This window comes from Nothoprocta perdicaria, unplaced genomic scaffold, assembly GCF_003342845.1.
Source record: "Nothoprocta perdicaria isolate Ctin4 unplaced genomic scaffold, notPer1 scaffold_57, whole genome shotgun sequence".
In the NCBI taxonomy this organism is placed as follows: domain Eukaryota; kingdom Metazoa; phylum Chordata; class Aves; order Tinamiformes; family Tinamidae; genus Nothoprocta; species Nothoprocta perdicaria.
The window spans coordinates 3,913,943-3,940,012 of record NW_020455832.1 but is presented as its reverse complement, the minus strand read 5'-3'; the positions used below and the strand labels follow the sequence as shown (position 1 = coordinate 3,940,012).

The window sequence follows — 26,070 nt, the reverse complement described above, 5'->3', positions numbered from 1 at the left end:
CGGGAAGGAGCCCCACCAGGGAGGCCGGGAAGGAGCCCCACCAGGGAGGCCGGGAAGGAGCCCCACCAGGGAGGCCGGGAAGGAGCCCCACCAGGACAGACCATCCGTGTGTTCCGTTACGGCCACTTCAATCACACGGGCAGTGAAGCAGACATGGATGGTGACAGGCGAGATTCTTCTCAGTTAATTCTGGGCATTCTCTGATTTTCAGTTCTAAAAGCTTCCAGCTCTTTCAATGCCAACACAAAAGATGCAGATATTTTCTCACCGAAAACTACGTTTTCAGAATTTACTGTTCCGTAACAATCCCTAAAAGGGCAGTTTTAGAGACAGCAGTATTAACACTGAATGTTTAAGGGGCACGTTGTTTCCTCAAGCAAAAACGTTATCTCTTAAAAAGGAGTCTTCTGCTTTATTCTGGCTGCAGTGGACATGGACTGAAATGCTGAGCTATTTTAAAACTGTTTATGTCCAGGAGAAAAAAGAAAAATGCTGCTCCGCCCAGGCCTGCAGCTGCTCCGACACCAGCCCCAGCGCTGATCTGCCGCATTTTTTCAGTTTCGACAACATAAACAAGGATGACCCTGTCAACTTTTCTCTCCTCTGGTGAATTGGTCTCTCTCTCTCTCTCTCTCTCTCTCTCTCTCTCTCTCTCTCTCTCTCTCTCTCTCTCTCTCTCTCTTTCTCTCATCTTCATACTTTTAAGCTTGTGGAAATGAAACAGGAAAAAAAAAATTATGTTAAAGTACATGTTTCTTAAGTTAGCTCTTGCTTCCTCGAGCAGGAGGGAGAGTAGAGAGAGCAATCCAGAAATGGCCTCAGCCAAAAAGCATTTTCTAGAGGGGCAACTTTCCCTTGTCAAAAGTTTAAGCCAGGACAACTTGCATTTTGAACATCTCCACTGAGAAACACTATTTTTCGGAGGGAAGATTCTTGTTTTAGTTATTAAAAAGGATTAACTCTGAAAGAAGCATTCAGAAGTTTTGGTTCAGGAACCAAGGCAAGAGTGACATAAATGATTTAAACAGCCAACCAGAACTTCATTTAATTACACATTTCTTTACACATAAGAAATAATACAATGAAGCATAAACTACATTCAGATCACAAGTAGATGGTGACTTCCCCAATTCATTTTTAGGGAACATGAAAAATCCCATAGTCCAGTGATCAAACTGGATAATGCTCCAAGAAACGCAGTGGGCTGAACATTAAGGTCTCTACTCCTTCCCCCATGTAAACACCCAAGGCCCTTCCATCCATCTCCTAATGCAGGATGAGCCTCAGCTCCTCCTTTGCTCTTTCACTGCTCAGTTTCTACATTCACCAGACTTCCCGAAAGCCACTACAAAAAGAGAAGAGTGGCTGTTCCAGATACATTTTAGTTGCTACACAGAGAACAGAAAACCCAAATAACACTGATCCAGCTGTTGTTCTTGGAAAAGCTTTTGGCCACTACAACAACTGGGGGCTATGGGCTATCAGACAGAACTCCTCTCTGTTGTGATCCAGAATTTATAGGTGATAAAAATCAAGGAATCACACGGGGCTCCAGTCCTTCCACCATTGCCTTTTTACCCCAGTGTCCCAAAGGGGAAGTCAAGGAACACATCCCAATACTGCATCGCTCAGGCTGGCTCTGCCTCCACCTCCTACACAGACTCCCTACCTGAAGCTAAATGTACTTCCAAGGAAGGCTTTCCAAGGCAAATACAAAGCCAAATCAAAGCATCCAACAGAAACACACAGCGTAACTGTAACTGCTGCAGAAAATTTACAGTAGGGAGGCCTAAAAATACACATGCCTTAATACTACAGGCATCCTCAGACTTAGGGCAGTCCAACGTACATTCTAGCTACCTTTCTCCCCAAACCTCGCCTAACAGGATGAGCAGGATCTCTTGTAATAGAAGGGTTTGCAAACTTCTCCAGAGCACTAATCAAGACTCCGCTCTGCCGTACCAGGACAGCTTGAAAAGCTCACATCTGCTTGGCAAAACTCAAAATCCACACCAAGCTGAACCAACAAGCTGAGCTCTACGCACTCAGCTCTGTATCCTGAGCTGCAGTAAATAACAGTGTGACAGGCTGCTCCAGAGCCTCCGGTTACAGCTGAAAGACAAATGTGACTGTGAGAAACATACGTACATTTGGGCTGGCTTTTATCTAGCAGCCAAAGCAGAAGTCTCTCTTGGAGATGTTCCCTGCTGGAATGTGCTCAGAGCAGCTCTTCCTCACCCCTAAGCCATCACTTAGGCAAAGTCTCTCTGCCTGCCACTCCCCTTCCCCTCTCCCCCAAAAAAGGCATGTTTTCCATCTGTAGAATTAAGCTCCAACAGATGCCCCATACCACTCAATCTTCTGACATTTTCATGAGTGTTTTCCTATAAATGCAGGACCTTCCTTAGCAGTGTGTTGAGTGGCCACTAAACAAGGTCAGCCAAGCAGCCAGTTAGCCTAAAGTCCTTCTGGAAAACAGAGAACTGTAGGAGTTCAGGCGCTGTGTGGCACTGGTCTGAAAGGGAGCAGAATCCGCCAGGAGATCAGAAGAGCCATAGCATTTCCTTCCAGAGTGTTTATTACTAGAAAGGTTTAATAAAATTGTAGCTTTTATCACAGATATCTGTTCTGTATTGCAAAATTTAGAACTGACTGCCTGGCACTACCTCAAAACTGTATTTCTGCAGCACACTTCTTCCACAAAAAACTGAAAGCATCAGTTACAGTTATTTCCCATGTACAGAAGTAGATTGGGAATGAAATCAAACCCATGTTTCTTACGCAGTGAAGTTCTCCAGGATGATATACCTTGTCTTGCAGACAGACTCAAAGACAGAAATCATCCAGACATTTACCCTACACCAACCTGCACATCACCACCATCCATCAGTGCTTGCATTTTGAGAATATGTTCACCCTCATGCTTCACTGGCACAAAAATATTCATGACCGATACGAGCATGGGGAGAAGACACTCTGAAGACCTATCGAAATGTAGAAGCAGCCCAGCAAGCAACTGTTCAGTAGATTTTTATATGTACTTGAAGCAGTCAAATGAAAAAGTAAAGCAAATAGATTGAGATAGTACATGTAGTATGTTATTTGCATCTAGTGCAGTGCTATAAAATGAGTCATCAGATGTTCATTTATAAGCAAGGCTTAGTTTCAGGAAGGACGGGCAGCCACAGAAGCTACAGGCGACCTTGCCGAACACCCCTCGGCTGCTCCACAAAGCGCCGATTGTTCCGAGTCTTTAGCAAACAGTTCATGTAGCAGGTGACTCAACAGCTCGCAGCAAAGTGCCTTCCATTCAGGCAGGAACAGTACAGGGGGTTAACACCTTTTGTGCTGGTATCAAACGTTTTGGCTTTCTCCACCTTAGTCACATCATCTGTGTCCCAAAGAGAAATTAACACTGATCATTCCACACACTTCCGCACAAGGAAAAACGTGCTCCATGTAACAGGGCCTTTGGCCAAGTGTATCACTTGGCAACAGAGGCAGGAATTCAACCGGTTTTATCCCTCATTCAGCCTCATGAACCTCTTTGGAGGCATAATCTTAACATCAAGACTCTCTGACCACCTGACAGCACAAAAAACTTCTCCAGAGCAATTTTACCTCTTTCCTACTTAACTGTTTCACTAGCAGGTGCTTCTCAAAGCACATGACACAGATTTTAGCACTGCACAGTGTGTTCTTCTTTCTTAAACTACTATATACTAAACTCTGTATAATCAATATATTACTTTATTGACGAGTTATTTAGAAGTGTTTGTTGCCAGTAAAGCCTTTTCACATACAGGAGAATCTTTTGGCATCTGTCAGCCAACCTGTTGATCTCTTTCAGCCAACCACTGCATTGCCATTTAGCAGAAATGCATTAAAATGTATTTGATTCTGTATTATTCGGTAAAAACAGTGAGCAGAAGCTGGCAGGGCCTTCAGAGAGAGGGACAGCAGAGCATTCTGTGTAAGGCATACAACTAACAGCACTGCTTGACCAACAAAGGTTTCAAATTCACCAGAACTTTGGGTTTAATCCTCCAAGAATCATTTATGAAGTATTTCAGATAGACACATGACAAAAAAACCTAGCAAAGATGCAACTGGATCTCAGTAAGAAGATATGACAGTGAACAATAGGCTTGAGCCCAAGGACACTGGCTTAAACCTACTGCCAAGTCAGGGTTAGACAGCAGAGCGAATCCTCTCCTTCCCTTCACAGTTGCGCTGGCCCACCTGATTCCAAAGCCAGCCTGTGAACACAGCAGGGTTTTTTGGCCGAGCTACTGCCCAGCTAGGCAAGTCTCAGACCAGGCACACGGGGCGCAGCAGCAGGAACTTCTCCCTGTCAGCAGCAGCCGCCGAGGGCGAAGCTTCAGCCACAGGAACTCAAGTTGCCACCGCGGGGGTCAGGCCTCTTCCTTCCTATCCTCCCTTGCGCTGCGCTCCCTGCCGCAGCTCTGGCCATGGTTCCAGGCTGGTGCAAGACAGCTCAGCTCGCTGCTCCACCTGCCTTGGTCTCGAGGAGGAAGTGGCACAATGTGAAACTCCTCTCCTTCCCCGCACAGATCACACAGCTTATGAAATTACACCCTGCAAGGCTACAAACCAAGTGAGACCGTATTGCCCACACCCACTGCAGCATAAGATAACACTGCTCACATAGTGCTTCCACCTGCCCTTCCTCCAGAGAGAGCGCCCTTCTCTCTCCCCTGCCCCCAGCTGCAGCTTCAAATCTCGAGATCTTGCTTTAAATCAAATAGAAACTCAGCACTTCCTGAGAAAGGGACTGTTTTATTTTAATCAAGCTCTCCAGAGCAAAATCACTTTCATAAATATTAAAGCCTTACAGATTTCTGTCATTTTATTCAGAGAAGTCAAAGCAGTCAACATAAATTCCTTTTCTCAAGGACACTAAAAGGCAGAAGACGCTTCTTCCAATATTACCAATCCTGTCTTAAAAGCAAAAAGGTTACCTGGGAGATGTGGTTGATGGAAGACTCCATCCTCCGGAGCTGGGACGCTTGGATGTCCAGCAGTTGTAAGACATTGTTGGCCAGTGCATTGATCTGATAAGCAACACTGGCTAGAGACTGGGTCGTGTAGGCTTTGGTCTCTTCCAACGCTTTCCTTTTATCTGGAGCCTGGAAGGCAAAAAGAACAGGAAGTTTGCTTAAGGCTGGAAGAAAAAAGTGGGGGGAGGACAGAAGCAAAACAAGCACAACCTATATTTAGAGAAAGGCTGCAACCCAGCAGACCTGACTGTGCAGCCAGACAAGGTACTCAATTCCAGCTTACATTAAAGAAGTTTTCATAAATAAACGGCGGATAAGGAATTTGAAAAATATTTAACATGACATGCCAAGAAACAATTATTTCAGTAGGAAAGCCAAAACCCTCATGATTTGTTGGAGCAGTTTCCCAAAGTCATCCTTTTCCTCCAGAAGCCTCCAATCGCCCACCCCAGTGCAACGCAGCAGCTTCCACCATCTCTTAAGAGACCACAGAGCGCAGGCCGAGCAAAGGCAGGAAGGGCTTCCCGCAGCTGGAGTCCCTCCCTTGCTGCCCACGCTTCCCGGGAAGCCCAGGCGCCCATTCCCGGCTCCGGGGGCTGCTGCTGCCCCCAGGCCAGGAGGAGCATCGGGAGCAGCCGGTAGGCAGGAATCTGACCCGTCACCCCTCCTCAGGGGAGGCCTCATCAACGTTCCCCGGGAGCCGAGGAGACACCAACACCTCTGAGGCATGACAGGAGAGCAGAGCTTCCTCCTGAGGAGGGAAAATAGAAGGGAAGGAGCACTTTTGTACTGCAAGCGTAGCCCTGCTCCCTCCTTCCCATTTCCATAGTAAAGGTGAAGCCCTCAATCCCTGAAGCACCTCCTCCAGCACCAGCAGCAAGAGTCACCACCTCCTCTGCCCCACAGGAAGACTCTTCATTTCCCCTCTCGAGCTCGTGGGGACGTGGGCAGGTTTTGCCACACGCTGCTCCCGCCAAGCGGCCGCACGGACCCACATCCCAGCGCGCGCCGGGAGCCTCCGCAGCCTCCTCAGATACTCCCCACAGCGGCTTCCACGACAGCACCCGAGCCGCAGGCGCCCTCTCCCCAGGGGCAGGGGAGCCCCCGAGGCCGCCTGCCCTGCGGGGGCTCCCCATTTGGGAGCTTCCAGGCGGCCTCTCGCTCTTACTCAACTCGCAGACTGCAGCTCTGCGGAATTTCCTTCCCCTCTCTTGGAGCAAAGGTGCTCTGCACAAGGCAGGAGTCCCAGCAGATGAGTCAGTAGCAGCAAGGCTGCTTCTGCATTTCATCTATTCGCAGGACAGGCAGCCTCAGCAACCAGAAGGAAGAGCGTGTATTAATAAACAGCATCTTCCAAGTTGACTTCTGTTTATCTCTATTTTCAATAAATTTAAAAAGTAGGGGAGAGAACCTTACGCAATGTTACAGTATGAAGCAAAGCAGCCAAGGAATAAAAAATTCAGCTTGCATTCAGCTCCACTCTGCATCTGCCAGCTCAAATGCACTTAGTGCTCATGCTTAAGCCCTGTCTCAGCTGCCTCCATCTCCATATTCCAGCTGAACTCCCAGGGTGTTCTGCCTGCTTCCAGAGGGTCAGGAAGCTAGAAGCACAATTGCCTCGCAAAGCTGCAGCCCGAGGGAAGCTCTGCTGCCGTTTCAGTTATACAATGCTGAACGAGGGTGAATTCCTGCCACGCAGGTGGGAAACACGGCCCACGCAGTCCCGGTTCGGAGGGCAGCGGGTTGGACACTCACTGGAACAGCTAAATATTCCCCCCTGCACAAACGGCTTCCCAAAGTGAACACAGCAGGAAGCAGCAAGAAGAGTGATGTCAGTTGTCATCAAAGGGTAAAGCAGCTATTGCATGTACTGACTACAGCCAGGCTATGCTGAAAACCCACTTTTTATATATTTCTGAATGTAAACAAAGATGCTTTTTACCTAATAAAAACATTACCTAAATTTCTATCTGACAAACAACACTAGTGAGAGTTATCTTCTTGATTCCAGAACAAGGGCCCGTTAAACTGCCCAAGGCTCAACAAGGGAGTTTCCCCACGCATGCAGGTTATGCACAGCAGCATTTTACACCCCAAGCTACCAGCAGCAGTGGCTTCCAGAGCACCGGCTGCCGCATGGAGCCCACTGGATTTTCCTGGAGCTTCCCCAGCACAGGGAGCACTTCCAAAGCCCCCGGAGATGAAAGGCTCCCTGCAACACACGCAGCTAATGAGAAGCCGGGCGCTGTAATTCCAACTTCACGGATGCCCAAGTGCAGGGCTGCAGCCTCTAGTCGAGCAGTTTCCTTAAGGAGCTTTCACAAACCAGCGTGAGGCTCCGCACTGACAGGTTACAAAGCCACAGCGCTCAATTACCGGGTGACTTGAGTGCTATCAAACGAGAGACCTTCAGCATATAAAAAGCCTTTTCTTTTCTCTACTGATTTGTTGATCAAATGCCTTGTCCTTATTTGACTAAGCACCTCAAGTTTTAGTTATTCGCCCAAACAACTGCTCTGGCAGCAAGATGAGGTAAACACAGTTGTGCCACTGAATGCCTTTGCCATCCTAGCTGAATTAGGCTAGGATAATTTCTCAGGCTTCACAGATAACTCTGGCAGTTTCACTTTGCAGTTTCCATAACAGCTTAGATTAAAAATAACTTGACGTGCAGTAGAGTTTTGCATTGTTTAATCAGGGCTGCTGGCACCTGCAGGAGCAGCTCCAAGCTCTGCACAGCAGGCAAAACGGGAAGGGGGAAAGAGCGAAGCCAGGAGCTACGAGGCAGCAATGGGAGAAAGCAGGAATTGCCAGAGCTCAGCTGCTATTTCTTCCATCTCTCTCAAGCAAATAAAATAATAATAATAAAAAGCAACCCACAGACGTAGGACAGATGATAAAGAACATGTTTTCATGCTTTAAGGTATTTCAGTGTCATACTTGAGCACCGCAGTTAACATTCCCTTTAAAATTTGAATAGCTAAGTGGCTTCTTTTCCCAACAGGAGTTAGGAATTACTTGAACAGTAGCAAAATGAAAATTCATTAAGCCGCAATAACATGGTACCTTTTGAAATTTCCCTCCTAGGCAAAACACCCACCTGTATTCCTAACCCCTTTAAGTCAATGCCTGTTATCCAGGCAGATACACAAAACCGCAGTGAAATTAGCAGGGCAGCCCCCACTGCCTATCTGTGTCAAAGATGAGCCTGTATCATAAAGCTTCCTTAAAAGCACTTTACATAATTGCTACACTGGAAAAACTGACCCCCCACAAAAACAACTGCCGCAGTGGGAGAAGAGCAGGAGCTTATTTACTGATCCCTCAGCCCGGCCATGCCGCAAGGTCGGACAGCGTGTCCATCATTCGGCAGCTGATCTTTCTAACTTGCAAGCAGTCCATGTTTTTCTCTCCAGACTGCCACCCACACAGGCAAATCCCCTCAAATCACTGTCTGTGCAGCGTTCAGGCTACCTCCTCTTTCGATATTTTTCATCTCGACCCCTTCCCATCGTCTAATTCGCTCGGCATGAGACTAAAGGCACAGGATTCCTCCAAGCCCTGGGAGCTCAGACGGCGGCGCGTTTTCCGGAGCAGGATGGGAGCAGGACGTGCTGCTGCCAGCAGGCTGCTCTCAGAGCCTCCTCTATGACTTCTGCTTCCCCTCTCCTTTTCAGCTCTCTCTGCTGAGCTCCAAATTCCCCATAATAAAACGTGTCCCATGGGAAGAGCTGGCTCCCTTGCCAAGGGCCAACAAGCTGCTCTTCAGATCACACCAAGGGAGGCGGCCCCAACAGAAATGGATCCATTTGTCTCGTTTCTCCCTTTCTCCTGGAATTCGCTCAACCTCAATTATAGGGAAAAACCCACACATTACAAACTGCTAATAGAGCATTGTCCTAGAGCAGCCCCAAAATCACTAAGTCAAACAGAGCTGCTAACTGCATGGGGCCCAATACCTCCCCAGGTGCCTGGCGCTGCATCCAAGGGCCAGGTCCCTGTGTCATCAAGCTGCAGGGATGGACGTGCTTGGCCTTTGCTATTGTCCACATGCACTTAACCAGTTCAGCAGGGCACTGCACTCACTTCCAGACAACCACAGCCTAATAACCTAGTTTTGCACCTTCGTTGGCTTCCCAGCTTTAAAAGAAGTCTTCTCCCCTACCTTTCATCAACTAACTAGGCAGGAAAATGGGATGGCTACATCCAGAGGCCCCTTGCATTTAGGGTAACAGGGTGACACTAAGCTGTCCCACAAAGAACTGTCAGCATTTCCCTAGTGCTGCCACTTGCCCTTCCATGCTGCCTGCACAAGGCACTTCCCTGTAAGGCAGTCAGGGGCAGAGTTAAGGTTTCCAAGTCATGTTGGCCTCACCAAAGGGTTGGGTTTCAGCTCTGAGTTCTGGCCCTGCATCGAGGCTAAAAGGAAATTAGCTCCCAAACCAGCCAAAACTTCTGTGTTAAGTGGGTGATACCAAACCAACACTGCCATAAATACTTCTTTTTCCAGGAAAAAGTTGGGGAAGTGGCAGAATATGTTTGTGGCCTGAAAGGACCTATAAACACATCCAATCTCTACTTCAGTAACTACCTTTTACCATTTACCGCTCACCCACCTTTGTCTGGAGCAAAGACCCATTCTTTCACACGCAGCAGCAGACAGAAGAACTAGAGACAGAAAACTTCAGTATTGGACCAAGGAGGAAAACAAAAGGCACTGAATATGTAGCAGAATGCAATACATTATATCAATGAACGGTGCAAGGCCTAATACTACCTTCCCTTTGGCCTCCTTTAGTGAGATGTAACCTACAGGTCATTTATCAACACTTTGGAAATGCTCATATGGAAGGATGGGCACATACATCCGGGCAGGGGTTACGGGGACTCCTCGTTGTCGGTACCAAACCTGCCCGTGAACTTGGCTGGTGACACTGCAATACAGAGCCAACACTTCATCCCTCAAGAGAAGTGGCTTCCACATCAGCAATGGGATCACTCGGAAACCTCCCTGAAGCAAGAGCTGATGACACCACATAGAGATCTCAGATGTGCCCACAGACCTGAAGCTGCTGCTTTAGGGACTTGATAAGGCTTTTAACTCAGAAAGCCACACTCCACTATTAAGAGTTTACTATCTACTATCTACTTCCAATTGGTATTGACAAAAGCTTGAGCTCTTCTAAATCACTAGTGTACGTTCAGCTCAGCCAAAGTATCTTGCATCCAAGTTGCAGCAACGGGTCTCAAAATTTTCAATATCCCCCACACATTAGATAATGTTTACCCATCCTAAGCCTAATTTACATTGAATATTAAGCACAAGCACTGCAAACCCAGAGGTCACAGTAAATCACTGAGGAGCTGCCTACTGAAATGGATCACAGACACAGTTCCCTCTTATCCATAGCTGATGAAGCTGGTTAGGAAGCTGGGGACACAGCTTGCATTGCGATAGACTGGGCAGGGAGGGCCTCTTACCAACAGTTATTACTAAAGAAAATTAGTCATAAATCAGAAGGAAGTAAAATCAGGAAGTCACAGCAGCAGGTCTCAGGAGTTTCCAGGCTCTGAAAACTTCCTGGCCCATCTGGAGGCCCTGCAAGGAGATCCAAAGAGGCTGTGGAGACCACCAGCAGCTCTCACCAGGGACCACACAGGGTTTCCCTAGCTATAGGCACAGTCCTAACGCTAAACTAAAATGGGAAGAGCAGTACAAAAATAGAGTGGCTTATCCTAAAGTATCCCAGAGCAGGAATCAGACAGATCAAGCATCTCCTGGAATGTATTTGTTATGCTCAAGCCATAAAGCAGCCTTATTCAAGAAATTCTTCTTCCTGCAGTAATTGAGACTAGGATTTACTTTGAGGGAATGGCACACTGAGCATGTCACAGTATCCTCAGGGCTATGCTAGGTCTGGTATTTACCTGTGTAACAGCTGTAAACTGTTCAGCATCGGCAGGGTGGCGTGAACTCTAAGGAGACTTAGCTCAGAATTTAAGCTCAACCTTTGCCCAACCTACAGGCACACGGAGGCATCCCAAAATATCACTGGAGACTTCAGGGGCCCACCAGGCTGCCGCATGCACCATTTCTGCTCAGCATCCCCATCCCACAGCAACCAGCTCCCACACTCGGCCGCTGGAACCACCTGCTCTGCCATCCACATCCTTGCTGTCATCGCGGACAACAACCGGGGCAAGTTTTACGGAGGGCATCTGCGTGGGGGCGAAGGAAGGAGGGGACTTGGACACAAGGACGGCCTGATAGGGCGGCTGGCTCCACTGGGGCACTTTGTGAAGGCGACCTAAGGGCCAAACCCCACAGGTTCCAAAGCACAGGCAAATCTCCTACTTCACGAACCACAAAGACTGGAAACAGAGCACTTCCTACAGAAAACTGTTGGAGCGTCTGACTTGATTTGCTTGTCATTTTGTTTTACTTTTCCATTCCTGAACTTGGGGCCAGGGAAAGGGGAAATTTCTAAAGCTCAAGATTTCTAATTATCAAGAGCTTGCAAACTATTAATAGCAGCATGTTAGTCAGTGAGCATACGCATCTCCTGTCCAAAGCCTCCTCTCCAGGGGACTGGCAGTCAATCCCCGCACTGACGGCAGGGAAAAGGAAAGAGGAGCAGAACATCCAAGAAGCCTTTCCCTGCCCACGGCGCCATCAGCTACATTCGCTAAGTTCTTAATCACCTAAAGCACTGGCTGCTGAACGAAGCACACAAGGATATTTAATCATTTACAATCATTTTAAACCTCACAGAACGGTAACATCCAGTTAAAGACAGAATAACGAGACTCTGAAGCCCATTCGCTCCACAGTAATTTTTCCCATCTACTGAGGGAGGAATGCTGAGCAGAAAGAGCCAGGACAGCATCCCCAGCTCAGCCCAGCCCAGCTGAACTTCCAGCAGCTACAGAAACAAAAAGGCAGCCCGTGGTATGAAGCTTCCCCAAGATAAGACACCGTGCTCAGCTCCACCAAATGCAGAGGAACTGGTGGAACTGGAATCTCTCCTCCCAGGTAAAGACCTTGCACAAGAAGCTGGTGTCTGTGTGGGGCACCACAGAGCCGCCACAGCGCAGGCCACGCGTGAGATCCCCGTGTGGCTCTTACGGAAACTCTTTTGTGTAACAAAAATCATGGACCAGTCACCTATTGCATCCCAGAAGTCAAGACATATACCCAAGTATTCCTGTTTAACAGACTCACAATATGGAACAGTCTAAAACCCACTGCTCAGGATTTATGAGCTCAGTTTCAGACAGGCCCTTCCCCCAAATCCTGTGCATGTTGGATAATCAGCTCCAAGCAAATCCTTCATTTCCATCAATAATACTCCCCTGGCCACTCCTGAATAGCCCTGATGGCCAATTAGCATTTCTATGGGCCGAGACCAATGTGGCCAATCTGCCCTGTCCTTGCATGTTGCCTTCTAGACCAGAGCTGCTTTTCATTCTGATGAATAACTTTAAAATGAAGAGTCTTGATTTTTCTGATAACCATCTCTTTTGGGATACAAGAAGAAAATATCTCTTAATTAAGGGGAGTTCAATCCAAAATGGAATTTAAGTGGTATGTATATAAGATATATACCATAGTGTTCAAAATTTAGGAATCTTGATAACAATAAATGCAAAATGAACACGCACATTAACTTTTCTTTAAGTGTGTTGTATTTATTCCAATATGGGCTCATGGGATCCAGCCCAGTCAAGCCTGCAGGTACATGAAGGATGTCTGGGAGGTCAAACTTGACAACTTCCTCACTCTCATACAGGCTTTTACTTAAATTCATTCCACAAGAGATAGCATCTGTAATATTCTGAAGCAAAGTTTAGTGGCTCTGAAGCAGCCTATGAAAAACACTTGCATTATTTACAGTAAATAACTTAAAAAATCAACTAAGGAATTCCATTTTAATCCGTTCCATAGACATTACAGCAGGAACCTCATCTATGCAATGGGAGAGCGACCCCCAGGCCACGCCGGCGTCGACAGATGGAGCCTGGCAAGATCTGTGCCAGCTGCTCCGCGAGCAGCATTTCTGCCCAGCGCAGCAAGGAGCACTCGGGTTGCCTCTGGACTGAACCATTGCCCTTATAAAGGAACAACCTACTCTATATCTTTTGTTGAAAGCCCAATTTTCGGTTCTCCTGCCAAACCTGACAGAGGAGATGTGACGGTGGACACGTATGTTGGCACAACACACTGTTAATATTTCAGTTATACACTGGGCAGGCAGCAGGAACGGCCTCAGCACTGAGCTGAGCTGACAGCAGTAAAGAGGGCCACGTGCCACCTCCTCACAGATCTTGCACACCCCGTGAACAGGGCTTCCAAAGGCTGCAGATGCAGTAAAACTGACAAATTTGGTCTGCGGGGTCTTATTTTCTGTTGTGCGTAATTCAGACAACATAAGCTCCAGGGCAGAAGCCTCGTCTTCCAATTGAGCCAAGTTCGGCGCATTAGCGCTCGCAGACGCCTCGAAATCCTCCCTCCGACTCGCTCCAGGGCCTGGGATTGGCCTTACAGGACCTGCCGAGGACACCCATTTCCTCAGAGGGGACATAAAGACTTCACAGGCATCACCTACAGCTCAAAAACTTCTGCCATCCTCAGCTCGAGGCTGGTGAGGGGAGGCCCTTGCCCACATCGAGCCCCTTTCCCTCCAAACGCTCCATACTAGAGGTCTGTGTCTGCCAAAGGACGGCTCCAAGCTGCCTCCACATGGAAGCGGCAGCCCAGGACCCCTGAGCAGGAAGGGAAGGAGGAAGGAGGTGTGGAAAGTCACCAGCACCCCCGAAGCACCAGGAAGACCTTTGAGGCATTAGATTATAGGACCAAGGATTATTCAGGTCTTCCAAAGCCCAAAAAATAGGGGCCTGCAAGAGACTCCTTGCCCAGGGAGGGCTCCCTTGTTTGGGAAGTCACTACTCACACACCAGCTCCACGACTTCAAGATCCAGGTGGCTTCTGGTAAGGCCGTTCCCAAACATGAAAGTATTTTAAAAGCAAAGGAGGAAATGGTGATCATTACAGTGTCAAGTTCTCGGCCCATGCTTCACAATGCTCCATTCTCTATTTAGGTTTGCTTCGGTTTGAACAAGTGTCAAATACAATAACCATGCACTGTACAGCTAGCCATAATTAAAAAACTCCAGTATCTTTGTTAAAAATATCTTTTATATATTTAGTTCAACTGCCTTATTTTCTTCCAAAATGACCAATTTTTGTTTCTCTTCTTTCTTAAATAGAGTGTCTGAGAAACCAAGGGATTCAACAGATCCGAGGATCATAAAAAAAACCAACCAAACAAACAAAAGCAGCCCCTTAAATCTGGAGGTTCTTTACAAAAAAAGCTCCTCTCTTGGTTACACACCACAAAAGAGAGGGTCCCGCGGGCTGGGATCCCTGCAGTTGCTTGGGCTCTAATGACCAGAACATCCCGAGAACTGCAGGGATGAAGAAAACCAACCCCGGTTCTGTTCCTATGCGGCCACATGGACAACACGGCTCAGGCTTGGGAGCCCTCTTGGAGCTGACCGTATAACTTGATTATCTGATAGATAATAATAGATATTATCTAGAGCTCTGGAGCACATGACACTGAGCCTCCATTTGAAGAACTATTTTTTTTTATATATATATAATGTTAATATTTGAGCGTGTGGTTGGTAAGAACATTGCGAAGAGCTTAAACGGGGAAGATCATCCAAATACTGTGTGATCTCAACTGAAGCAAGTGGCACAAGAGAGGGGAGGAGAGCCAGAAATGTACCACCATCGCTCAAAATGCCAACAGGGTAAACAAAGAAAAAAGAAAGCCCTAAAATTAGCAACAGAAAAATAAAGAAAGCAAAAGATGGCAAAAAGCAAGTTCTTTTACAGGAAATAGACAAGTCCAGTTCAGAGTTGAATGACTTTATGTGCGTATTTTATACATATATTTACACACACACATGCACATATACATCTTGGCTGCTGTGTGGTGGGGGAAGTTAGCAACAAATATAACAAATCAAACACAGGACTGAAAATGTATCCAAAGCAGCGCTGGAGACTTGTCTTTTTTTACGACCTCCTATCTTCTCGCTTCTCACCTTGTTGCCTTTGAAGGGAAATGGAAGGATTTTTTCCTGCTCTAAACAACTACAGAAATTCAATTTTGTAATGGCCAGAGGAAGTTTTTCTTATCACCACAAACAGCCACATTTTCCACATCCATTATCCATGGCAACGATGCATTTTCCATGTCTCAACTTCTGTCTTTGTTTGTTTGCATTCAGTCACTTTCTGAGGACGTAAGGAAGTAAATAGGCACCTTCCACTCATTATTTATATCCTCTATTTGCATAGCTCCTTCCCCACTGCTCCATTAAACATCAGCTTCTCTGAGGCTGATTTTAAGAGGCCTCCTGCCTTGTGACACTGACTTACGGTGCTCCCTGTGTTCACTTGCCCCGGCCCAGGGGGACGTTGTGGAGCCAGAGAGGTCCCTGCAGGTCCCACCACCTGGTGCTGCAGGAACCCCAGCAGCAACCTGCACAAAATAAAGCTGCTTCTCTAGCGCTCAGCTGTAGACACCACGCAAAAATTAGTATTTGCTGTTGCAGTTATATTAATAAAAATATTAGTAGTATTTGCCCTTCTGCTACCATGTCACCGAGAGCTTCATGGAGTGGCTGAAGAGCCATGGAGAAGACAGGTACCCAACTCTGTTGGGCAAATGGGCTGGGGAAGAGGCTCTGCAGAAAAGGATACACAGAGTCCTGCAGGAGCAGGGCTCAAGCGACACAAAAACCATTACAGACTCTTCTCAGTGGTGCCAGACAGGACAGGAGGCAACAGCCACAAACCACAACAGGGGAAAACTCAAGGGTTTTAACTGTACGAGCAGCCCAAGACCCAACGCTGCAGAACCTCCGTCCTCAGAGCTGCTCAGAACTGCCCGGACGCTGTTCAGAGCGGCCAGGACGGTCTCCAAGGGGCCCTCCCGCCTCAGTGGATCTGTGAGCTCTGCCCCATCCCTCAGTGCCTTTTCCCCAACAGTAACTCACGTCGTTCCCAAGACCCCAATCTGCTTTCCAACCATACCCCGCACCAATGTCATTTTACACCAGCAAGGCATCAAGTTACCCAATATAGGTTATTGCTTATTATTCCTTCTCATGTCTGAGGAATGAGCTTGAATCCTCTGTACTTTCTGCATTCAGAACCAAATCCAACTTTTCTCTCCTCAACACAGCTGAGCCACATAAAAAAACTGCAACAGATTTTCTACTTTGCTCAGTCTGTAGACACCATATACCCACATACTGCTCCCCTCAGCAGCAATCAAGTCTCCTTCGTGATTACAGAAAGAGCCTCTCTCAGTCTCGGAGCATTCAATATTCATCACACAAAACCACCAATTGCCAGAAGAGATTTTAGAGCAGGTTCATGGAGAGCAGGTTTGCAAAGGAGGGGTTTGTGCTAGGAAGCTTTCCTGACTGTGATTCTTCTCCATCAGTTTAAAGGAGAGTCGGCCAAAGAGGAATGAGACATATATCTAGAAATGACACGACCACTTACACAAGCGGTATAAGGACCCCTCACTTTGTAGGAAGCATTATAAGATCTCAAGCTTCAACTACATCTATACCAACATTTTTCTGCAACTTTCAAGTGTAAAGAGACATTAGAAATGTAAAAAAAAAGAAGCTGCCATTTAAGACATGTGCTTATAGTGTCCCCAGAGCAGTCTCAGGACTGTGAAAGCAACCAGCTTGTTTCAGTGCTCAGAGAACACACAGTGCTCCTGCTGCAGCAGGGAACACCCACGGCATCGAGGAGTCTTTTAGAGTCACAGAATCACAGGATGGTTGAGGCTGGAAGGGACCTCTAGAGATCATCTAGTCCAACCTCCTGCTCCAGCAGGGACACCCAGAGCACAGGGTGGCATCCAGGTGGGTTTTGAAGACCTCCAGAGAAGGACACTCTACAACCTCCCTGGGCAGCCTGTTCCAGGGCTCTGTCACCCTCACAGGAAGGAAGAAGTGCATCTGGAAAACACTGGTACATGAGTGTCTCCATCAGCTGTTGGTTTATGTGATTAGCTGCAATTCAAACCCACGGCACTGGAAGCTGTTTGTCTGCAATACACCATGAGAAAAATAGCTGCATGATTTAAAATGCAATGCAGTAAAATATGCAGTTAAATAACAGAGATTAATTAAAAGAGAGAGGCAAGGGAAATGAGGTTTTCAGACAAGATCCGAAAGGAGACAGAAAGAAGAGGCAAGGAGAGGGAGGAGGCCGTTTCAGAGGCGGCAGCCCCTTGTGCCTGGGTGGCAGCCGGAGGAGCCAGGAGAGGCGCCCGGAGCAGCGAGGAGCCGGCAGGGCGAGAGGCGCCCGGGAGGCTGCGGCCGCGCGGGGCTCCCGGGCCCTCCCGGAGCGGGGAGGCGCCGGCAGGGCCGCCCTGCGCTCACACGCATGGGGTCGGGTCACAGTCAGGGCTCTGCGACGCCTCGGGCACTGCCGCCCCACGCAGGGGAAACCGCCTCCACACTCTGCTCGTGTCTACTCCTTTTACCCAGGTATTTTCTTATTTTTGCACACCACAAAGTAAAGTCCCTGCACGGGGACTACAGCCCAAGTCCAATAAGATGCTCAGCTGACAGTGACTGCAGCGGCACAAACACCAGTCAGCAGATTCACTGACCCCGACACAAAAAGGGGATCAGAGGGTGAAAGCCGGAGCCCTGGGAGGGATCCTGCCTGGCAACCTCCAGCCTGAAAGAAGCGTCGTCTGGTCAAACAGCGGCATGAACGTGGGCAGAAGAGGCTACGTCTCCATTTTCTTCCAAAGACGTCAAAAATTTGCTATGATTTAAGCACTAAACAAGCCATTTTTATAGGAAATATTAAAACCACCCAATAAGAACGTTACAGTCAACTCTGAGGATGTCGAAATCAGCACTGATTTAGCAAGTTTCTCCTCTCCAGCTACTTGGATAACTCCCTGCTTTCTTACAAAAGTCTTACGCCGATCCATCTCTGATGTTTAGAATAAAATTGGGAAAAGAAGAAAAGATACGGATTCTCTTCTCCACAAGTTCTTTACCTATTCATCACTATAGCAATCAGTCTTCTATAATAACAGCACATGAAGTACCACATTTGCTCTTCTGCTGGGAAAGAGCATATATGCCTGGTCACATATGCCTGGCTGTTTGGAAAGGGAGGGAATACACACACTACCTTAGCACATTAACAGAAGATCAACATCCTCTGCATGCAAAAAGTATGAAGTAGGCAACAGCTCTTCATTCTTGGAGAATCTATTTTTCCCTGCCCCTAAGAAAGCTGAACCTCGGTGCAAGAGATGAAGTCTTTACTGTTCTTGGAGAGTGTTTGATGGTGCCAGAAAATGCAAGATGGGACCTACCTGCTCTAACAGTTATCAAGTGACTTTATTGCAGGAGAGGCCCAAATCGCAGTTAAGTTTTGGCTTTCAGAGCCCAGCTCAGTCCATCAAATCACCTCATCTGGGCTCTCAGTCAAGAATGTTGCAAAAAATAAAGTTATCTCATAAAAAGTCAACCTTTTTTGGAGTAAAACTAGTTTGTTTTGTGAAATTAGTCACCAGGCAGGTGTTACTGGCTACCAGCCTCATCTCATGCTCATACAGACTGGCGAGTTTTACAAGCCACATGGGAAATGCTGCAGTCACATTTTGTCCCAAGTTGAAGTTACCTTTTTCCTCTTTCTAAACTAAATGCATCGTTGTAACAAATCTACCCTCTGTCAGGTATCCTTATAGGGTCCTCTTGACAGCGCTCAGGACATGTAGAAGCAGCAAGTACTTTTATTTGAGTAATAGCAGATGGAGGTGGCATTTACATTATTAACCTGTTGGGGGAGAGAGGGCAGGAAAAAAATATGCACTCCCTCTAACAGCAAGAGGGGAGGTTTGGAGCTCTGCTTTCATCTGCCCTGTGACGAACAGATTCCTCAAAGGGTCCAGCTGCTTTAAGGCTCTATCTTTTATTTCCTTGCAAAGAGCAGATGAGCTATTTGTGGGGGCCCTGGAGGGCCACAGGCAGCACGTGCCACAGGCTGGGGTGCAGGGAGGTCACCTGCGCAGAGGGCTCCAACGAGAGCCCGTCACAGCCCACACGTCGTGGCCTTCAGAGGCCTGTGCAAGTTGGGAGGCTCAATGGGGCATTTCTGTAGCCCACCCACAGCACCAGGGAAAGTCTCCCAAGGACATCGGGAAAAGGGAAGAACCAGAGCGAGAAGCCACATTTGCTCCCACAAACCCGGCAGTTACTTCCCGTTATGCAGGGGTGGAGAAAGGAAGATCCTTGGGAAGAAGCCCACCCATCTCTCCAAGCCCGGGTGCCTCTGGCCCCGGCACGCAGAGTGGCAGGGAGAGCAGGGGAAGCAGAGCCAGGGCAAGACCCTTTCTGCCAGCACAAATGCCGTGGGGAGCAGGATGCTGCATCTCAACCCGCTCAGCTCATTTTGAACAAGCTTCAACGCCGGCCAACTGGGGGACCTCAAGTCATTTCCGACTGGGTAACAACAAATGAAGTCACATAACTGATCCTTTGATTCCACGTTATTGATGAAGGATTACAGGGACACAGCAAAGCAGAGACCAGGCCTCACCACGACGGCTGCCCGATTGTATCCGAGCGGACACGCGTCCTTCGCAGCTCCCACCCATTCCGCGGCGGATAAACCACGACCCGGGCACCCGGAGCCGCCCACTGTGACACAGAGGGACCGGCAGCTTCTCCTGGAGCCTCCGCCCAGACAGCGAAGCCCATCAGCCCTCACAGCACTGTGAGCAGCACGAAACCCCAGAGGCTGCAGAACGAGCAGAGGCCTCGCATTTTCAGGCTCTGTGAGAACACACATGCAAACTCCTGAAAAGCACTTGGTACTAGGGAGTTTAATGATAGTTGCAGATGCGTGTTTTCCCAAGGGATTCATTCCACTGTCTCTACGTATTTTTGAGAAAATGCAGTCACTGCTATGTCATAGTGCACAACAGAGGCAAGTTGGGAAAGAGAGCCCCGAACAATTAGGTTCTGTTCCCAAATCCAACAGCATGTCCCTGTATGACCTTTCCCTAGCCAGTTATAAGCTCCATGCCTCCCTTTACACTCCTACAAAGCGAAGGCTGTTGAACATGTTGAAGGCCATGCTATTTGCCTAGCATACCAGGCAAAGATGCTGGGAAGCAGCACAGGTCCTTTGTTTCTGGCTTTGCTTTTCATTGCCAAACTTCAATCAATAACCCAGATACTAAGAGCAGCTCAGCCCTCAGAGCTGCAAAGTTCCTGTTTGCTCAGACCGCTCCTATCTTCACTACACCGCGACCCACCCATGAGCCACCCTAATCACCCATTTTCTCTCCTTACTGCAGGAGTTGCTCCCTGGAAAAAAAACCTAGACTTGGGAGGAGTGAAGGTTTAGATGCAACCCCTCCTTACACCCTCTCTTTCCTTCCCAAAGCTGGGCCCAGGACGGGCAGCGATGAGCAAAGCCGATGCTTTAGTGTTCACCAGCAGCGGGAAGGCGGCGGGGTCGAGGTGCCGGCGGGGCAGGGGCTCCCGGAGCGGCTGGCGGCTCCTTTGGAGCTCCCTGCGCTGAGCGCACGGGGTCACAGGAAACGCTTCAGGCTGGCGCCCCAAACCACCACGCTTGGACACGTTTCCTGCTAACGCAGCGACCGCTTCCCAACTCAGGGAAGTTGGGCTGTCGTCTTCCTGCTGCTTCAGAGATTAATATTTGGCTCTATTTTCTGAAACACAGACAAGTCATGGGCATGGAAGAAATACACGTCCAAACCATCAACTGAATCTGAAATAATATAAAAAAAAAGGCAGAATAACCCCTACCCTTCATACTGAGGGCAAATATTTGGTTAACCTACCTTAAAAAAAAAAAAAATAGTGTGTAAAGCATGAGCTATTGCCTTTCCTTAATAAAGGCAAAAGATACTAGACAGCACATCCACATTTTCTCTCTGCTTTCTCTAATTTTATAGCACAAAGATCATATTCCAGTGCTACGGAAAGTGGTCTGGCCTAATTTGTTTGTTCTGTAAAATGCTTGGGGAAAAAAAAAAAAGCACTGAAATTAAAAAAATCACTGTATTTATTCTCACAATACAAACCAATTAATCTATGAACCTAAAAGCATGCAAGTTCTCACGGCACAGAGAAGACTTGTGTTAGTGACACTTGAAGCAGTTTATCCTTTGAAATTTCCCAGTCATTTCCCGAATTAGACACTCGGAGTGAACTTGTTTGTACTGCACTAAGCTAAGCCTCGTTCCTCACTTCTGGCAAGTAACTTGTGTTGCATCAGTTACCAACGTCCCGGAGAAGAAGAAGAAAAGAATTAAACAAGTATTTTCTTTTCACTGCATCCCATCTGCCGCAGGGAAGTGCAGGACATCTCAGTTATCCAAGGGAAAGGATTCCTCGATGGGCACTCGAAAAACTACATCAGGGCTTGGGAAACCTGTAACGTTCGCTCCAGAACCACATACATACATTTCCACCAAGCTGAAAGACACCTTCCGTTTCCTGCAATAGTGGTCACACTGAAGCCTGTCCCTGCTTTTGCCCATTTTCTTGGGAACAGCTTCTTTAGGCCACTGCTCAGTTTCCATACTAGCAATTGGAAGCTGCAGGAAGAAATAACACAGCAGCAGCAATCACGAATTTAAGCAGTGCAACACTCACTTCCTTAAAATCTCTTTGACTGATTTGTTTTCCAAACTAACTCTACCCAGTGGAGACCATCAATATCATAATCTACATAAATACTTTGCATTCCAAGTTTTTACTTTACTGCTTCTCACAGGCCCTTTAGAAGCCCATTTGAGCACAAACAACCACGAACAGGACTGGAGGAGCAGGCCCGTTTCGATCACAGGGCAGAGCTGCAAGCGGCGTCTCAATGACGGGGCCTCCCTGGGCTGCACGGGGCAACCACAGTCACTCCAAGGGAAACACAGTAACACCGGCTTCCTGCGCTTAACTCTCCATGCACTTTTAATAAAACACATTTATTAAAAACTACAATCAATTCAAGTCTACCTGGAGGGGACTGGTGAATCCCTCTGCATGGCATTTCTGCACTACAGCCAATAAAGATCCCCTGGAATGTGGGATATTGACGATAATGCAGCACCTCCACCACTATATTCAATTTTACGCACCAGCTCTGGGGATATCCTCTCACCCATTACATGTTTCCCAAAGGGAGGAGCCACAGATTTCATTAATGGGCAGGAGGATCTGAGAAAAGGCATAAGGCACCATAACTTACATTTGTACAGGACCTATGGAAAAGTTCCCTTAATTTGTGTTAGTTCAACCTCTCGCCACTGCTCCACATTACTAGAGAGTAGCCTGTTTAGAAGCAAATATCTGCACCACAGACACAGACATACTCTAAAGAATGAAAAAAAAAGAATAGAAAGAAAAATGTATTTTTTTAAAAAAGCAGTCAGCTAAAGATTCAAGGTTCAAAATCTGCTTCTTAAGACTGCAAAGAGAGTTTAAGTCTCTGATCTAAAAGACAGTAAAAATAATTTGCTACCCACTTGTCGCTTAAGCTTCTACCCAGAAACATAACATTTTAAACCTAACCATAAGGGTTGCAAATGCAGTAATGTAATTACTCATACATTTCTTCCTTCTAGTCAAGGCCCAGATCTCCTTGAACAGCATCACAACTTCCTTTTATTCCTGTTTCTGCCCTTGGTTTCCCTTCTCTTTTTTTCTGTCTCCTTTTGCCCCTCCATCCCCCTAAAACTGCCCATGCTGTAATTTCCTTTTAGCACTGCAGATCTGCCTTAAAAAAAGACAAAATAAAAACAAACAAACAACAAAGTTATTGGCTCAGCTTCTCCCGGATTCTTTTCCCTCCCTATCAGATAAACCTTCTAGATAACTGTGGTCCAGAGGGCAAATTGTGCTACTGCCTGGAATTCGAATTTATTCACCATTTGCCCTGGCAAGAAACCACTTCCCGCTTTCCCAAGCACTGTGATTTTCAGCTTGAAAGCCCCAAATGCTCTTCTGTCCTCTGTCATGAACACTTTAATTAAAGGACGCTACTGCCTACAGATCACATACACCATTGGGGAGCTAAACTCCAGAAAGGTGCTTTGTGGCAGGGCAAGATGGGGTTTTTTTTTTTTGGTGAGGGGAAGGATCCATAAAAACACAAGATAATTTTCTTGGAAAAGTTGGAAAGACTCTGAGCTTTATCAGAATTACTCCCAGTACCTCAAGTTAAAAAAAAATAAAATAAAGAAAAAAATCCCACAAGGTTTATATCTTCTCAGATACAAATGTGTAATTTGAAGACAGCAATACCTTTTCAGGTGAAAAAAAAAACTTAGTATTTGTATGAAAGGAAAATATATTCTTGTTAAAGTGAACTCAATGTTTTTTCACACTGTAATATCACAAGTTTTGAGTAAACGAATGCTACAGTTGTTAGAAATTGTTAATACCAGCACACAGAACAGTGAAGCCCGCTCCCTCTCAGCAACACAGTGCAGGGGGCGACAGGGCATTGTAGCAGTTTCTGCACTAAGGAGCACACAGGCTTTCCCATACGAACAGAGAAAACTACCCAGGCCCAGAGAGGCCAGTGTGAGCGAGTTAAATGCTGCAAGATGAGTTATGATGCATATGGTGCTTCTGAGTTATTAACATATAGTTCTCTTTTTTTTTCCCCCCCCTTCTTTTTTATTGCTCCCTGGTGAATTGATTATTCGTAACCAGTTATCTTAAATCCAAACAGTTTGTGTTTTGTGTTGGTTATAGGCCTCTTCCTCTTTTCCTCCCTTTCCTTCCTATTCCACCCGCTCCCAACGCTCCTAACCCAGTATCCCGCCTCATGGTGCCTAATCCCGCAGCGGCGCCACCGCAGGCACCGCATCCATAATCTGTCCAGCAGCCTGACCAGGGAGCAGATGGCTTTGCACAAAGTGATGATTAAAAAAAAAAAAAAAAAAAAAAAAAAAGAAGGAAAGAAAAAAAAAAACCCGAAGCCCCTCCACCAAACATTCAAAAAATTGTTTTATTCAGATATTTTCCGTTTTTACTAGGCTGAGTTTAACCCAAGTGCCACGCAAGGTAGGTGGGTGCATGTTCCTCAGAGCCACTGTTTAGCTCGCTGGGAATTTCAGAACTGCAGCTTCCTTCCAAAGGGGATAAACACAGCTGTACACAGATAAACCAGCCCATACTAATTCCATATCCAGTTGACCTTGGTACTTGAGGTGAAAACGAGCCAGGGGAATAGGGCAAGAAAAGGGGGGGGGGGGGGGGAAGGAGGAAAAAAAAGGTCAAAAAGCCCCTCGCAAACAGCCAGGTAAGGGCTAACTCAAATGTTTTTTGCCTGCTCAGAAAAGTTTTGAGGGCCCCGAAGTAAATGATGTTACTGAGGATTCCCTGTAACTTTCTGACACTGGAGAAAAAGTGAGGAGACAGGTCAAAACTTGTGCCACAATTACCATCCTCGTGTGCTTGTCATATTTCCCAGGAGTAAAAGCAAATGAACCTCGCCTCTCAGAAGCATTTATATCAGCAGCTTTCCTTGGGTGGAGCAAACAAGCCGGAAGAGTAAATACACATTAACTCTTACCGCCTCACACACCATAAATAAATAAAAAAAAAAAAGGTATTGAAAACATGGCTGCTTAGCGAGCTCCAATCCAAATTTCAGCATTAGCTCACATTTTAAAAGACACAGATCTCAGCACAGTTTATTGCAGTTGGTTTTCAAGTTTGCTGCTCCATTATTAAAAATAGTAACCCCACCAGCAACAAGGGGATGCCTAAGATCCTAATAACGTGTATTACAGGCTCCTTACACGGAGTCCCGTATTACATTCAACAAATTAACCTTCCAAGACAACTAGGAAGCAAAGAAAGAGGATTTAATTCATTTTTCTTTCCTTTTTTTTTTTATGGGCCTGCGGCCAGGGCAGCCCCTTCCTTCCCGCAGCGGCCGCCGGCTCCGCTCTGAAGCGGCCGCCGGCGCCGCCCGCCCGAGGTCCATTTTGAACCGCCCCCCCCAACCGCCGCCGCCGCCTCTCGCGGGGCCGGGGCCGCTGCGGGGCTGCCCGGGCGGCCCCGCCGCCGCCGCCGCTCCACGTGAGGAGGCGCCGCCCGCCTCGCGGCCGCCGCCGCCGCCGCCCCGGCCCGCGCGCCCCGCGGCCGCCCCGCCCGGCCCCGCCGCCCCCGCGGAGCGCGAGGGCCGCGGGCACCGGCGGCTCCGCGGCCGCCTCCCCGCACCGGGAGCTCCCCGGGATGTGACTCATGACAAATAAATATATATATATATATATATATATGGACACACCCTCCGAGCCGGACTGACATAATCCCCCCTCCCTTCCCCTCAGCGCGGGGGCAGGAAAACGCAGGCGTCTCGCGAGCAGAGTTAAAAGAATAATAAGAATTAAAAAAATAAATAAAAATAGAAGCGAATCCGGGCGAGCGGGCGGGGAGCCGCGCAGCCCTCCCGGCCGCCGCCCGCGCCGCGGAGCCGCGTCCCGGGTCCCCTCGGCCGACCCGGGCTCCGTGCCCGCACCTGGATGTAGTTGTTCTCGCAGTAGTCGGCGACGCGAGTGAGGTTCTGGTAGCTCTCGAGCAGCGCCCGCTTGCCAGACGGGATCTCCTCCTCTAGCAACATCTGCAACTCTGCCATTTTCCCCCGCTCCGCATCGCTTCCTCTTGCATTAAAGCGACGGCGGCGGCTCGGCGCTCACAGCCCGCCTGGTATTGTGGGATTCCGCCTCGCCGCGCCCCCGGCAGCGCCGCTCTCCCCACCCATCCTGCCCCTCCGCCAGGGGAGGGGAAGGAAGAGAGAGAGGAGGAGGGGAATAAAAGAAGGAAGGAAGAAGAAAAGGGTAGAGGGAAGGCAGGAAGAGAAGAATGAAGAAAAAAGAAAGGAGGAAAGAAAAAAAAAAAAAAAAAAAAAAGGAAACTCGCCCTGCAAGGGAAGCTGGGA

General features: G+C 47.7%; 1 protein-coding gene across 1 annotated transcript in view; it reads right to left on the bottom strand.

Annotated features, from left to right (window-relative positions):
- The window catches only part of ABI1 (abl interactor 1), a 73,068-nt gene extending 47,213 nt beyond the window's left edge, over positions 1–25,855 (bottom strand). Inside the window, exons 1-2 of the mRNA XM_026048785.1 lie at positions 25,651–25,855; positions 4,983–5,150 (exon numbers count right to left, since the gene is read on the bottom strand). Coding sequence (XP_025904570.1) covers positions 4,983–5,150; positions 25,651–25,767 — 285 coding nt within the window. The 5' untranslated portion in view covers positions 25,768–25,855. The remainder of the gene's footprint in view (positions 1–4,982; positions 5,151–25,650) is intronic.
- Positions 25,856–26,070: the final 215 nt, after the last annotated feature.